This window comes from Oryx dammah, unplaced genomic scaffold (assembly GCF_014754425.2).
Source record: "Oryx dammah isolate SB20612 unplaced genomic scaffold, SCBI_Odam_1.1 HiC_scaffold_23, whole genome shotgun sequence".
In the NCBI taxonomy this organism is placed as follows: domain Eukaryota; kingdom Metazoa; phylum Chordata; class Mammalia; order Artiodactyla; family Bovidae; genus Oryx; species Oryx dammah.
This window is the reverse complement of record NW_024070207.1, coordinates 91,013,892-91,027,717: the sequence shown is the minus strand read 5'-3', so window position 1 is coordinate 91,027,717 and position 13,826 is coordinate 91,013,892. Positions and strand designations below refer to the sequence as shown.

Here is a 13,826-nt window from a genome sequence, read left to right as displayed (position 1 = left end):
TTTTGGGGGGCAGGAACAAGGAGCTCTGTCTTTTAGCATCCTTATCATATCATTATAAATCACTTGCCAAGTGCTCACATAGACGCCACCCATGATGGATCACACAATCAAAATGCATGCATCATCTGAGCTTCAAGGAAATTTTGACTAAATGCTTTTAAGCCTCAATTATATGCCTAATACTGAATCTTGATTTGATCTATCAAAACCCCTGAAAGTCATTACCCAGAAAGAAAAGACAACAGACATCTGGTCAATCAACTTTATTTGAATTACCCAAATGTGCACCAACCTTTGTATCCAGATTCAGTTGAGGATACAAAAGGAAGAAAAGACAAGAACTCTTACCATGAAAAAAAAAGTAAAATGAGCTGAAGACACACTGCCCAAGACAGTAAGACTTAAGGATATATACTGAGTAGTAGCATCTGAGTAGCACAAAACAACTTAGTAAAGAGTAAACTTACCCAAGGGAACACTATCAGCGACCTTGGCAGGGAGTAGAGAAGGGTGATTGGGCAATCCATCCCGAGAGACGGGATAAAGCAATGGACCTGTGTCCTAGTCACCAAAATATCAGTGGCTTATTGTGGACATGGAGCCATTAAGTTCCTCCTCTCTCCATTTCAGTTTGCTCAACTCTAAAATAGAAAGTAAGGGTTGGGATGGTGTCTAAGTTCTTCCAGCTGTAACAATATGGGATTCTAAGGACAAATGCAGAGAACCTGGAAGGTTGTGGACATTACAGGAAAGAGGAAGGACAAGCACAAAGCCATAGAGGGAAGAAAACAGTAGTGTTGTGTGTGTGTGTCTGTGTGTGCGCCTGGGCAATGTATAGTAGGGCAGCAAGGACCTTTCACAAGCCAATTTAACTACTGTAAAGATTCTGGAGCCAGTGAACTTGGACGTGGGTGAGACAGAGTGCTAAGCTAGGTACTAGACAATACACAGGGGTCAAAATGGAGAAAGAGAGACTGTATCCTGTGGTCAGAAAGTCTGACTGATCGTCATGCTCCCCTCCTCACTCTAAATTCTTTGTATCTTTGTGGAAATTTATTACAATGCTCTCCCCCAAACCCACACACCAGGGTTTACAGATGCCCTCTCTTTAGAGTCGCACCAGGAGCCCCCTCTTGTGGGCCAGGTAGCCGAGAGCAGTTGCTGAAATGATGGTGGTCAATCCAATCAGCTTCAGCAGGCCTGGCACGGAGGGCAAATGCCTTTGCAAGAAGGTGGTGGTGATGGGCTTCGCAGGGACATCCTGGGGTCAGAGAATACTTGGTGTCAATACAGGGCTTGTGCACCTTGCTCCGAGAAGTCTGTATTTCCCCCAGTTCTCTGAATGTGACTCACATTTGCCACCCTCGGGCCAGGAAACATCACATTCCCTTTGCTCAGAACATTCATCTCCATTCCCCACTGGTTGTTGTTCAGTTGCTCGGTCATGTCAGACTCTCTGCGACCCCATGGACTGCAGCATGCCAGGCCTCCCTGTCCTTCATCAACTCCCAGAGTTTGTCCAAGTTGACGTCCATTGAGTCAGTGATGCTCTCCAACCACGGGGCCCTTGAATTAGCTAACTCTGACCACTAACTTCAAGCCTCAGTTTCCCCCTCACCTCCTCCAGGAGCCTTTCCAGTGTCCCCAAACTAAGTTGACTCTCTCTTTTTACATTCTCAGCACGTCATCTTCATCGCACATGGGGCTTTTAGGTTGTCATCTCTTCTCCCCACCACGTGCTGAGCTCTGAAAGTGAGGTTGTACCATTATCCCAGTGGCTGATGGCACAGTAAGTATTGTGCCAGTGGCAGGTTGCACATAAATATGTGTTGAGTGAACTGATCTGTGGTCCACTCAGTCCTCAATCCCATCTCTGACAGAAGCACTAAGAGAAAGACTTTGGGGTGGCCAGGCTATTGCCTTTGACCTTCTACCTGATAGACGAGTAACTCGGACCTTTCAGACACTTGTCCTCTACAATGCATTTCACTCTATCCCTCTATGTATCCTTCCTTCCAGTCAGGAAAATCTCCTGGGGTCTTATTACAAAATGATAGGCATATTGAAAATGCATTTTTGATTTAAATCTGCTCTGTTTCATTCCACTTCTTTGCCCTCTGAACAGAGGATACTGAGTTATCTTCCCTTCATTTCCTCCACTCTATCACCAGGTTAGAGATTTATTCAAGAGACCTTTATCGAGTTCTTAATAAGCCTAGAACTCTCTGAGTAATCTCACCCGACCAAAAAAATATTTTTTCCTAATAATCTGCAAGGCATGTGGCAGCTACAAATTTATCAAAGTTCTTCTAAATCCCTCCCCTCTGCCCTAACCCATGACATCCCTTTAAACATCCATGGGTTGAATCACTATGGGTTGTCTGTGAATATATACAAGTGTGTTCTATTTGCAAATAACTATTCTCAAAGGAAAGAAATTTAAATTCATGAAATAAAATAGAACCTACCACAGACTCTGGTTCAGGCAGCCAGATTTCATCCTCTGGGATCTTGCCCATGGCATGCAGGATCTGAAAAGAAAGAGCATCTTGGTGAATAACAAAAACAGCACTGTCTTTCTCCCAATCTACTAATCTTTCTCTTAATCTCCTAATCTGCTCTTTAAATACAGACTAACAATGTCTTTTGGGATATCCATTAAACACCCCAGGGTAAAAGCCAGTGTAGTCCACTGAACTTTCAAAAAATATCCAAAAGATCTTTCATCTGTGGCATCTTGGGCTTCCCAGGTGGCTCAGTGGTAAGGAATCTGCCTGCAATGCAGGAGACTCGGGTTCAATCCCTGGGTTGGGAAGTTGCCCTGGAGGAGGGCATGGCAACCCACTCCAGTATTCTTGCCTGCGATGCACAGAGTCAGACACGACTGAGAGACTAAGCACAATCATTAGACTCATAATAAATCTTAGTAGCTGCAAACACGCCTTAATAGGGATGAGACCAGAGGAACTGTCAGAAAATACATAAATGAATTCTGAGTCCTAGGGTAAACATGTTTGGTTTCATAATATTAGACCGAGGTTCTCTCTCAAGTATAGCTATGGTGATATTTTGCCCCATGGAGTCTTTTTACCTTGGACTCATTACTTTGGGGTTAAGGTGTTCATTTCACCCAAGACTACTGTTAAAGGATGTTTTGTGGTTTTTCAGATGGGGCTTAATGGGGAGTTGGCCTCCAGGATCTCAGACATCTTTAACCTGCTTGTTAGGACCCTGAGTTACTTCCTTCTCCACAGCGCATGACCTCAGGCCCTACCTCTCGGGCCGCTCTCTCGCCAGCCTCCACAGCTCCCTCCATGTAGCCACTCCAGTGTGTGGCAGTCTCTGTGCCAGCGAAGTAAATCCTGCCCACTGGCTGGCGTAGAACCCTTGAAAAGAAAGCAAAGAGATAAAAGTGGTCAGTCTCAGAGAGCCAGAGGAGAGCCTTCCTACAAAGACCAAGGCTGATCACTTCCCTCAGATTTTAAATGTCAGGAGGTCCAATGGCAATTTTGGAATGAGGTTCACAGTTTCCTTCAGTTCTTGCATGATCTTTGTCACAGACAAAAGTTGAATAAAAGCCAAAATTCACTCCTGCCCCAGGAGCTTACGGGTAAAGGGGCTGCCATCAACCGAGGTAAAAGAAGCATTTGCTTCGAGTACATGAAGTGAGGGACTATATGTGCCCGATCATGGATAAGCTCCTTTTATGATTCACCAGGTTTGAGCAAGGAGACCCGTGCCCCCAGTTTCCCACCTGGTCATTCCACCAGTGAATTTGGCAAAGTGTCCTCTCACTGAGCTCCAGCTTTCCCATCCCTTAAGGGGCATGATCCAGTGATTTTTAAAACCTTTCTTACCAGCAACATTCAACAAATCTGTGCATATCACTATCCACAATAACCATTCACTGAGCACTTTATCAGTGTGAAGAGTTTTATTGCATTAATTGATAAACAGTTAACATTTGGGGGGGCACCAAGTGCTCCTCTAAGTGATTAATCTTTACCACAACCCTATGAGGTCAATACTATCATTATCCTCATTTTGCAGATGAGAATATGGTGGTACAGGATCTATGGTGGACATTAGGTCCACCTAGACCTTCCTTCAAGAATGAAGAACTTACTTCCAGCTGCTGAAAGGTAGTCTTCTGATGTCAGCACTGTTTGGCTATTGCCTCCACTAAAGAAAATTGCCCTGGGCTTCCTGGTGGCTTAGTGGTAAAGAATCCCCCTGCAATGCAGGAAATGTAAGAGATGCAGGTTTGATCCCTGGGTCAAGAAGATCCCCTGGAGGAGGAAATGGCAACTCACTCCAGTATTCTTGTCTGAAGAATCCCCAGGGACAGAGGAGCCTGGTAGGTTATAGTCCATGGGGTTGCAAAGAGTCGGATATGACTGAGTGACTAAACAACAGCAACAACAAGAAGCCCGTATGCTACATAATAGGACAGGAGGTCACAGCACTTGGTTTCTAAAAGGGGTAGTTTGCTGTTACCCTGACAAAAATACCATAAGGGAGGCACCATTCATTACTGAATAGACATTATTCATCCTATTCCATGTTTCCATTATATTCCAGATAATGGATGTGGATGTCCAGAGCTAATACCCTCACTCTTAGCCAACACTGCACACCACTGGACCTTTCAGAGAAAACAAAAGTTGGCTTGAATTGGTGGGTTTTCTTTCACCTACCCTTATTGCAGCCATCAAGAAAAAATAAAAAAAAACAGGAGGAGAATAAAAATACACAGCATCATCTGGAATTATCCATAGCCAGAATGGGTTGCAGAGCCTAAGGGTATTCAGGAAGGGTTTTCCAGGCAAGAATACTGGAATGGGTTGCCAGGCCCTCCTCCAGGGGATCTTCCCAACCCAGGGATCAAACCAGAGTCTCCTGCACTGCAGGCAGACTCTTTACCACAGTGCCACCTGGGAAGCTCCAAAAGAGCTCACCTCCGCTTTGGGGAATGTTACCCTGGTCTCCCACCTGACAGGTGGGGATACTCATCACTGTACTAACAAGGAAACTATGCACTAGGAAACAAAAAAAAATTGTGTGACTCACTTTATTGTAGTGATCTGGAACTGAACCCTCAATATCTTCGAGGTCTGCCTATACTGAAGTTTTCAGCAGAATGCTTGGCAAATAGTTGGCACACAGGTAATAAGTGATGAACGAAACAATTATTACTGACATAGTCTACAACCAGCATATACAAAAATTAGCTTATTGACCCAGTAACTAATCAGGTGGCGCCCTTTTACCCCAGAATGATCTCGTAGATGATATTTTGCCATCTTCAGGAAGATGGGACAGTGCTAACCAAAGCCACTATGTATCTTCTCACAAGCAGGTTTTAATCCTTCTTTGACTGGTTTTCACAAACAGGTTGATTAGCCGTTTACATTTACTCACACCTTTTTTTTTTTTTTCTGTTGCTTACTCAGGCTTTACCTCATCATTCTACATTTCCTATTCTGTTTAGATTGAGCTCTTGGTACCAAATGATCTCTTAGTTTAGTAATACTCTAACAGTCATAATAGTTAGTGCTGTATTATTAATTCATACCTTGTTAACTACAATAAACTAAACACTAATGATTCATACTTGTCTGCACAACACTATAAAATGTTAAAGCCATTGAATTATGCATTTTGAATGGGTGAATTTTACAGTATGTGAATTCAGTTCAGTCGCTCAGTTGTGTCTGACTCTTTGCAACCCCATGGACTGCAGCATGCCAGGCTTCCTTGTCCATCATCAACTCTTGGAGCTTACTCAAACTCATGTTCATCGAGTCAGTGATGCCATCCAACCATCTCATCCTCTGTCATCCCCTTCTCCTCCTGCCTTCAGTCTTTCTCAGCATCAAGGTCTTTTCCAGTGAATCAATTCTTCCCATCATCTGGCCAAAGTATTGGAGTTTCAGCTTCAGCATCAGTCCTTCCAATGAACATTCAGGACTGATTTCCTTTAGGATGGACTGGTTGGATCTCCTTGCAGTCCAAGGGACTCTCAAGAGTCTTCTCCAACACCACAGTTCAAAAGCATCAAATCTGCGGTGCTCAGCTTTCTTTATAGTCCAACTCTCACATCCATACCTGACTACTGGAAAAACCATAGCTTTGACTAGACAGACCTTTGTTGGCAAAGTAATGGTATGTGAATTATATCCCAATAAAGATGTTTAAAAAAAGTATGCTCTCATTAATATACTGATTCTTGTCTACTGTATGCTACCTTGTGTTTTCTCATACACCTGATAAGGAAAATAAGGTTCAGAGAGAAGTGGCCTGTCCAGGATGGAAAAGTTGGTTATTGGTAGAATCAGGAGTGGAATCCAAGTCCCTCTATCCCCAGTCTAGAACTCAAGTTGTTTCTATAATGCTGTACCCATGTTGACACTTATGTGGTACCACTGGAGGAAGTTTCACTGAGCCCCACACTTGCTATAAAGACAGTTCTGACAATATACATGAACCCCCTATCTAAATTCCTAATCTTAGGCTGCAGTCTTCTTTGGTTCTATTGATTGGGATTGCTCCTTCAGAGGAATTCAGAGTCCAAAGCGCCACCATGATGTGGCATTGCAATGACTTTAGTAGCGAGATTCACAAGATACAAAGGAACCTGGGGATTTGGAGATTTTTTCCCCCCAGCATTTATAAGAAACAAAGGAGAAGAGCTACATGAACCTTCTTAGAGTTATGGATTCAGGTTCAGGGAATTTCAGTTAGAACTGAGCCCACTTTTACTCTACCTTCCATATTGAGTCATGATCCCAGGAGGGAAGTAGGAAGTGTAGCAACCTGCTGAGTACTGCTCCTCACACCAGTTCTTCTCTTCATAGTGCACTGGCTGCAAGGCAGAGTGACAAAAACTCAGAGAAGAATCAAAGGAAGTGATCTCATCCAGAATAAATCAAACACATCACGGTAGGCTTCATACTGGAGAACCAACATATATCTAAAGCGAAAGTCACTCAGTTATGTCCGACTCTTTGCGACCCCATGGACTGTACAATCCATGGAATTCTCCAGGCCAGAATACTGGAGTGGGTGACCGTTCCCTACTCCAGGGGATCTTCCCAACCCAGGGATCGAATCCAGGTCTCCCGCATTGCAGGCAGATTCTTTACCAGCTGTGCCGCAATGGAAGCCCAAGAATACTGGAGTGGGTAGCCTATCCCTTCTCCAGTGGATCTTCCTGAGTCAGAAATAGAACAGGGGTCTTCTGCACTGCAGGCAAATTCTCTACCAACTGAGCTATCGGGGAAGCCCTATGTCTAAAATAAAGCTTTATTGTTCTGATGGTTTTAGAGATATGACTTTGGACATGTAAATGTCCTTGGTTATAAACTTCTAAGAAATTCTGACTTAGACAGTTTTCACACTTGCTTCATTCATGTCCCAGGTACCGTTCATAAATTGCAATTGTCTAGCTCCATGTTTAAAGTGGTCTTAGGTATTAAGAAGCTTTTAGTGCCTAATAGTTTCAGGACAAGTTTGAAAAAGGATTTATGCTTACTGGAGTAAGGAGGAGGAAAAATGTAGAAAGACTGCCTGTTAAGTAAAAAGAATGACCAGATTCACATTTTTGGTGCAAGTCAACTTTGTTAAGAGAAGCTAGGACAGACAAATTAATGTTTTCATGGGATGTAGGCAATTCTGTTGATGGCAATGTGTGGTGTGATGCTGTGCTTAGTTGTTCAGTCATGTCTGACTCTTTGAGACCCTATGGACTGTAATCCGCCGGGCTTCTTTGTCCATGGGGATTCTCCAGGCAAGAATACTGGAGTAGGTTGCCATGCCCTCTTCCAGAGGATCTTTCCAACCCAGGGATCAAACACAGGTCTCCTGCATTGCAGGCAGATTCTTTAGCAGCTGAGCCACGAGGGAAGCCCAAGAATACTGGAGTGGGTAGCCTATCCTTTCTCCATGGGAACTTCCTGACCCAGGAATCGAACTGGGGTCTCTTGCATTGCAGGCAGATTCTTTACCAGCTGAAGCCCATTGATGGCAATACATGCAGGCAACGATCAGCCTGAAAAATATGCATTTGCCATGAATAGGCAAAACATTAGCTGAGGTTTTGTGAACTTCAAGTTGTATTAAAAAAGTAAACATAAGTGTTATCATTAAGCATTATTTTGAAAAGTTGTTAATAAAATCAACATGGCAAGTCTTAAGAGAAAAATGTTAGTTGTAAAAACAGATTTGGAAAAGATGTTTCATTTAAAACAATTGCAGTCACACATGGGACTTTGGATAGCTATGTAACAATGAACAAAGCACAAGGCCCTTTCTGCTAGGTATAAGTGGCTCTGATGTCTCTGGCCCAGCCTTCTTCCCTCTCTGCATCTGAGTGTGATAAGCATCCTTCTCTGCCTATATCCAGTCAGCCAATCAGAAGAAAGTTTGGACTTCATGCTTCACCTTTCCCTGCTCCCAGGACAAATGCCAAAGCAAGCGCCACTCTCTGCCAAGAGCAAACAACTCATTTTTATCATCAGAAATTAATTATATATATATTTCTAAGAAAAAGAGACTGTTCCCCTGTTAAAAATGATCAGCTTTTTGAGAATATGAGAACTGCTTTCCCCTCCCACTGGGGTTCCCCAAACAACCATCTCACAGGTGGTTGGAGGAACCTCAGCTCTGCACTGCCTCAGCCTGAGGGTGTCTCAGAACGTAACTTCAACAAAGCTTGAGTATCTACGAGGGAGAAATATCTTGAACTGTATTTTTTAAATAGAAAGACCAGCCGACTTCAGCCACTGTGACAGGATTAATTTTTAATGTGCATAGAGTTTGGATTTTGCTACCTCACTCAGTATCCTCGTGTCCAGAGGCTATGCTTATATTTAATCTTGTTAAATGGTGTATGACAGTGAAAAATGAAACAAAACCCGTTCTTCATTATTATTATGTTTCTCTCCAAACCAATCAATTTGTCATTTTTGTTCATTTGCTGAGGACTAATTCTTTGAAGCTTCAAGAGCATGTGTTTCACCTATAACAAGTAACTATTGCTTTAAAAGGATGAACAAAAATGACAAATTCAAAAACCACAACAACTTTTGACTAGGAGGAAGTCAGCCATTGCAAAGTTGAGCAAAATAAATGTTCAAGAGATAAGATGAAGCCATGGAGCTGTTCAACTAGGTCACGATGTGCGGTGCAGAGATTTGGATTTAAGAGGCTTAACAAGTTAAACATTCTTAGCCCCTTCATTAGATTTTCCTTATGCTTTAACTGCTCATTTGTACATTGTTTTCCATTGTCTTCAAATGATTCATGGATAACTGGATTTAATAATAGCTTTCAAAAGGTGATATAATCCGTGTCAAAACATTAAAAACCCAGCAGTCTGGTGAATGGAAGGAAATGTCGGCTTATTGTTTTAAATATTGATGGGGGTGGTGGTTATGGTCACTGGTTATGGGCACATTGGGTCCTTTGATTATCACCAAATGCCTCTACTGCCCTGCCTCCCATATCATCCCGCCTTTAGCCACACAGAGAGGAAGAGAACCACCTGCAAAGATGTCTAGGAAGCTCAGCTAAGGCTCACCTTGAGCCAATCAGCATTGCTTCCCTGCTCCAGAAAGAGCTCTAAACTCAGGGACAAGGGTAGCATCACGTAAAACACATTAGTTTGCAAGGGTCCTTAAGCTGCCACTTGGAGAAGGAAATGGCAACTCACTCCAGTACTCTTGCCTGGAAAATCCCATGGATGGAGTAGCCTGGTAGGCTATAGTTCATGGGGCTGCCAAGAGTCAGACATGACTGAGTGACTTCACTTTCACTTTTCAAGCTGCCACTAGCCAGGGCCCATCCCTTCTGGGACAACTCATAAGTTGACCAACCCTGTTGTGCACACCCTTCCAAGAATAGATCAAGGAAAACATGAGCTCTAGAACCTGACTTGCCTGAGCCCATCACTGCTAGGCCCAAGACAACAAAGAAAGATCTCTTGGGACTTCCCTGGTGGTCTAGTGGTTAAGATGCCCAGCTTCCACTGCAGGGTGCACAGATTCAATCCCTGGTCGGGGAACTAAGATCCCACATGCTGCACAGTGCTGCCAAAGTTGAAAAAGAAAAGCAAGATCTCTCTCCCATAGGGAAGGGTTGGGAAGCCTTACGTGCAAAGCTTCTTGTGAGCCCAGAACCTTTGCATAGAGGTCACAGAGTTTCTTCAACCTATGGGAAGAGGGGAGAAAAAATAAATAAATGAAAATGAAGAAGGAAGCAAAAGTGGAAGAGGTACCTATGATTCTCATCATTCAAAAAGATTCTGAGCCTCTGAACTTTTGCTTCCACTTGACATTTGATCTTAACTTTTCAAAACAAGGCACTTTATTTTAGTTCCAGTATCTGAAATCTACAAGGTCACAAAAAGTTATAATGAAAAGAAAGGGATGCATTGCCTGCATCACCAGGGGCACAGGGCAATTTACTCATTCATCAAAGGAAACCTTGTGTACCTGTTGTCAATTTCCTAAGCACTGGAGATTCTGGGAGGACCAAGATAGGATTCCTGCTACCCTCCTTCTCTCCTCATCCCACTAAGAGGAAATGGGCAAAGTGGAGAAAGAACAACTTTGAATTCTGCTTCTGTCTCTTCCATGCTGTGAAGTCTTAAGCAGGTTACTTAAGCTCTTCAACCTTTAGTTTTGTCCACAAACTCGCCTGAATTTTTCACTAATCACGGTAAGACAGTGTGGCCCCAGGACCAGTAGCAGCTGCATCATTTGGGAGCTTGTCAGAAATGCAGACACTCAGATCTCATCCCAGACCTGCCAACTCAGAGACAGCAGTGGCAGCATCTGTGTTTTCACAAACCTTCTAGGTGATTAAGTTTGAGAACCATGAGTAGAAAGCATATAAAGTTTCCAGTTGAGTAACTGGTTGTTGTTGTTCAGTCGCTCAGTCGTGTCCAACTCTTTTTGACCTCATGGACTGCATGCAGCACTCCAGGCTGCCCTGTCCCTCACTATCTCCACAACAACTGGTACATATGCAATAATGCTTGATAAATGATAGCCCTTAAGAGATTTAGTCTTATGGGGGAATCGGATATAAGCCAAAAGTTATAATTAGTTAATTAAGGTACAAGATAAGACTTATTTCCATTCTGATTTTTATAGAATAGTATTGTTAAACAGGATCTTACAGGTGATATAAAGTTAGGCCAATGACTTTCAAAAATATTATCATTATTATTATTTTAAATACAGGAACTCTTTCTACAAATAAAAAATATGAAGATGCCTAGTATATGTATGTATAATTGAGTCACTTTGCTGTGCAGAAGAAATTAACATAACATAGTAAATTAGCTATATTTCAATAAAATAAATTTAAAAAGAAAATTCCTAATTTCTCCTCCCTTCTTCCCTCTCTTCCATCCCTCCTTCCTTCCATCCTTCCTCCCTTCTTTCTACCCTACCATCTCTCTTTCATTTTTTCTTTCTAATTTCTTTTTACATAAACGGACTAATTTAGCAGAAGCAGAGGAATAGTCAGACAAAACAAAGAAAATTAAATAGAACCAAATATATAAGGGAATTTAGAATCATAAAGATGGGCATTTTAAACTCATGAAGAAAAGATAGGTTATTTGATAAAATGACACCGGGACAAATGGCTACCCTGAAAGAAGCAAAATTGGACTCCTATGTGACTTCTTACACCAAAATATATTTCAGAAGGATCAAAGATTTACACAGAATAGACGAAAACAGAAAAGCACTGCAAATGAGTAATTTAAAACAATCTTGAAATGGAAAAGTCTTTTCTATGCATGATAGACCATTCAGAAGCAATGATTTTAAAAACAGATCAACCTAATTTCATAAAAGCTAAATCTTTATTATAGTATAAAATGAATACACTATAAATATGATCAAAAGACATATTGGGAAAAGATCTGTTCCACGCACTGGAGATTCAGCAGTGAACCAACCAGACAAAACTTCCTACTTTCATGGATTTTTTTTTTACTGTTTTGCAACATTTTCTTTTACTTAATACTGTAATTATTAATATTTACAGATAATACTACTTTCTTATTGGTTTATAACATGTTTCATTGTATGTAATTTGTGTAGATTCTTTTTTTCATATCCTTTTCCATTATGGTTTATCACCAGATATTGAATATAGTTCCCTGTGCTATACAGCAGGACCTTGTTGTCTATCCATTCTATGTATAAGAGTTTGCATCTGCTAATTCCAAACTCCCAATCCATCCCTCCTTGGATCTTAATATTCTAGTGGGGACATTTTTTAGGTAAGTGGCCCAATCAGACCCCCATAGCCCTGGCCAAGCACAGTGGTGGCAATAGTCATAGAGCAGTGAGCTAAGAATGGAAGCAGGAGAAGATGTACCATAATGTATCCAGGGACTCTTGTGTGTGCATGCTCATCGTGTCTGACTCTTTGTGACCCCATGGACTGTAGCCCACTAGGCTCTTCTGTCCATAGTATTTCCCAGGCAAGAATACTGAGGTAGGTTGCCATGTCCTTCTCCAGGGGACCTTCCTGACCCAGGGATTGAACCCACGTCTCCTGTGTCTCCTGCACTGGCAGGCGGGTTCTTTACCACTAGTGCCACCTGGGAAGCCCTCCAGGGGCTCTTAGTTGGTAAATATGTTATCAGGGAGGCTCCCAAGGTGGCACAGTGGTAAAGAATCTGCCTGCCAAAGCAGGAGACACAGGAGAGATGGCTTTGATCCCTGTGTTGGGAATGTGCCCTGGAGAAGGAAATGGCAACCTGCTCCAGTGTTCTTGCCTGGGAAATCCCATGGACAGAAGAGCCTGGTGGGCTACAGTCTTTGGACTTGCACAGTTGGACATGACTAAGCACGCACACCATGCCAGAGGCACACCGTGTTGGTAGTGGTGAATACCAATTGCTGAAAGAAATTGCCACCTCCAGGGAACTTAGTCAGTCTGTACCTATACTTTTTCATTGTTATGCATCATTCATGCAGGATGTATGGCAGAGTACCCTGCAAGGGGTCATTTGTTTACCTGGTTATCTCCTCCCCCAGTAAGTTTTCAGCTCCTGGGCTATATCCATTTTTGTATTCTCTATAGCCCCTTGCATGGTATCTTATGTATGATAAACTCAACAAATATTGTTTTGAATACTTTGTTCTTCAGTTATCAGCCTTATGCCTCTCTACAAGACCCTCATGATGAAACAAACATGTCATGTTAGGAATACACATTAAGCAGTCTGTAAGTTAAAAAGTTAAGTGAAGTTGAAAGTAGGTAGAAAGAAGAAACAGAGAGAAAAAAAAGGAGAGGGGTATGGGGTAGCACAGGAAGGGAGAGAGATGGAAAGGAAGGAAGGGAGGGAGGCAGAGAGGGAGGGAAGAAAGAACAGATACTTTTTTCCTTACCTTTCCTCCTTAGTAAGACGGGCCAGTTTTCTGGCTTTGTGGGCAAGGATAAATCTAAAACATACAATCAAGAAAATGGGGGAAAATCAATGGATGCTATCATCTTGGCCTCATTTCTATAGCTACACATATGTCTAGTATACAAATCAAAAGTAAACCAGAAGAAACAAACAACACACTATCTTATTTTATGTTCCATGTTTTACTATTTAGGTGTTACATTCCTGACATTAAAAGATACCTTCTAGTTTTAGGAATTCAAGGGACTAAAAACAGATCACTGGCCTTAACTTCTGCCTAGGGGTATACCATGACTAAGCCATCTCTCCATATATGGCTGGTGGTCAATAGGAATACACCCTGGGTCTCAAATGCCTATTTAAGATGTGCCTGAAATTTTACAGTTCC

General features: G+C 42.3%; 1 protein-coding gene across 1 annotated transcript in view; it reads right to left on the bottom strand.

Annotated features, from left to right (window-relative positions):
• Positions 1-248: 248 nt before the first annotated feature.
• MAOB (monoamine oxidase B) overlaps positions 249-13,826 on the bottom strand; it is a 116,138-nt gene continuing 102,560 nt past the window's right edge. The window contains exons 10-15 of the mRNA XM_040266149.1: positions 13,419-13,472; positions 10,152-10,209; positions 6,768-6,865; positions 3,275-3,386; positions 2,469-2,531; positions 249-1,261 (exon numbers count right to left, since the gene is read on the bottom strand). Of these exons, the coding sequence (XP_040122083.1) occupies positions 1,109-1,261; positions 2,469-2,531; positions 3,275-3,386; positions 6,768-6,865; positions 10,152-10,209; positions 13,419-13,472 (538 nt within the window). The 3' untranslated portion in view covers positions 249-1,108. The remainder of the gene's footprint in view (positions 1,262-2,468; positions 2,532-3,274; positions 3,387-6,767; positions 6,866-10,151; positions 10,210-13,418; positions 13,473-13,826) is intronic.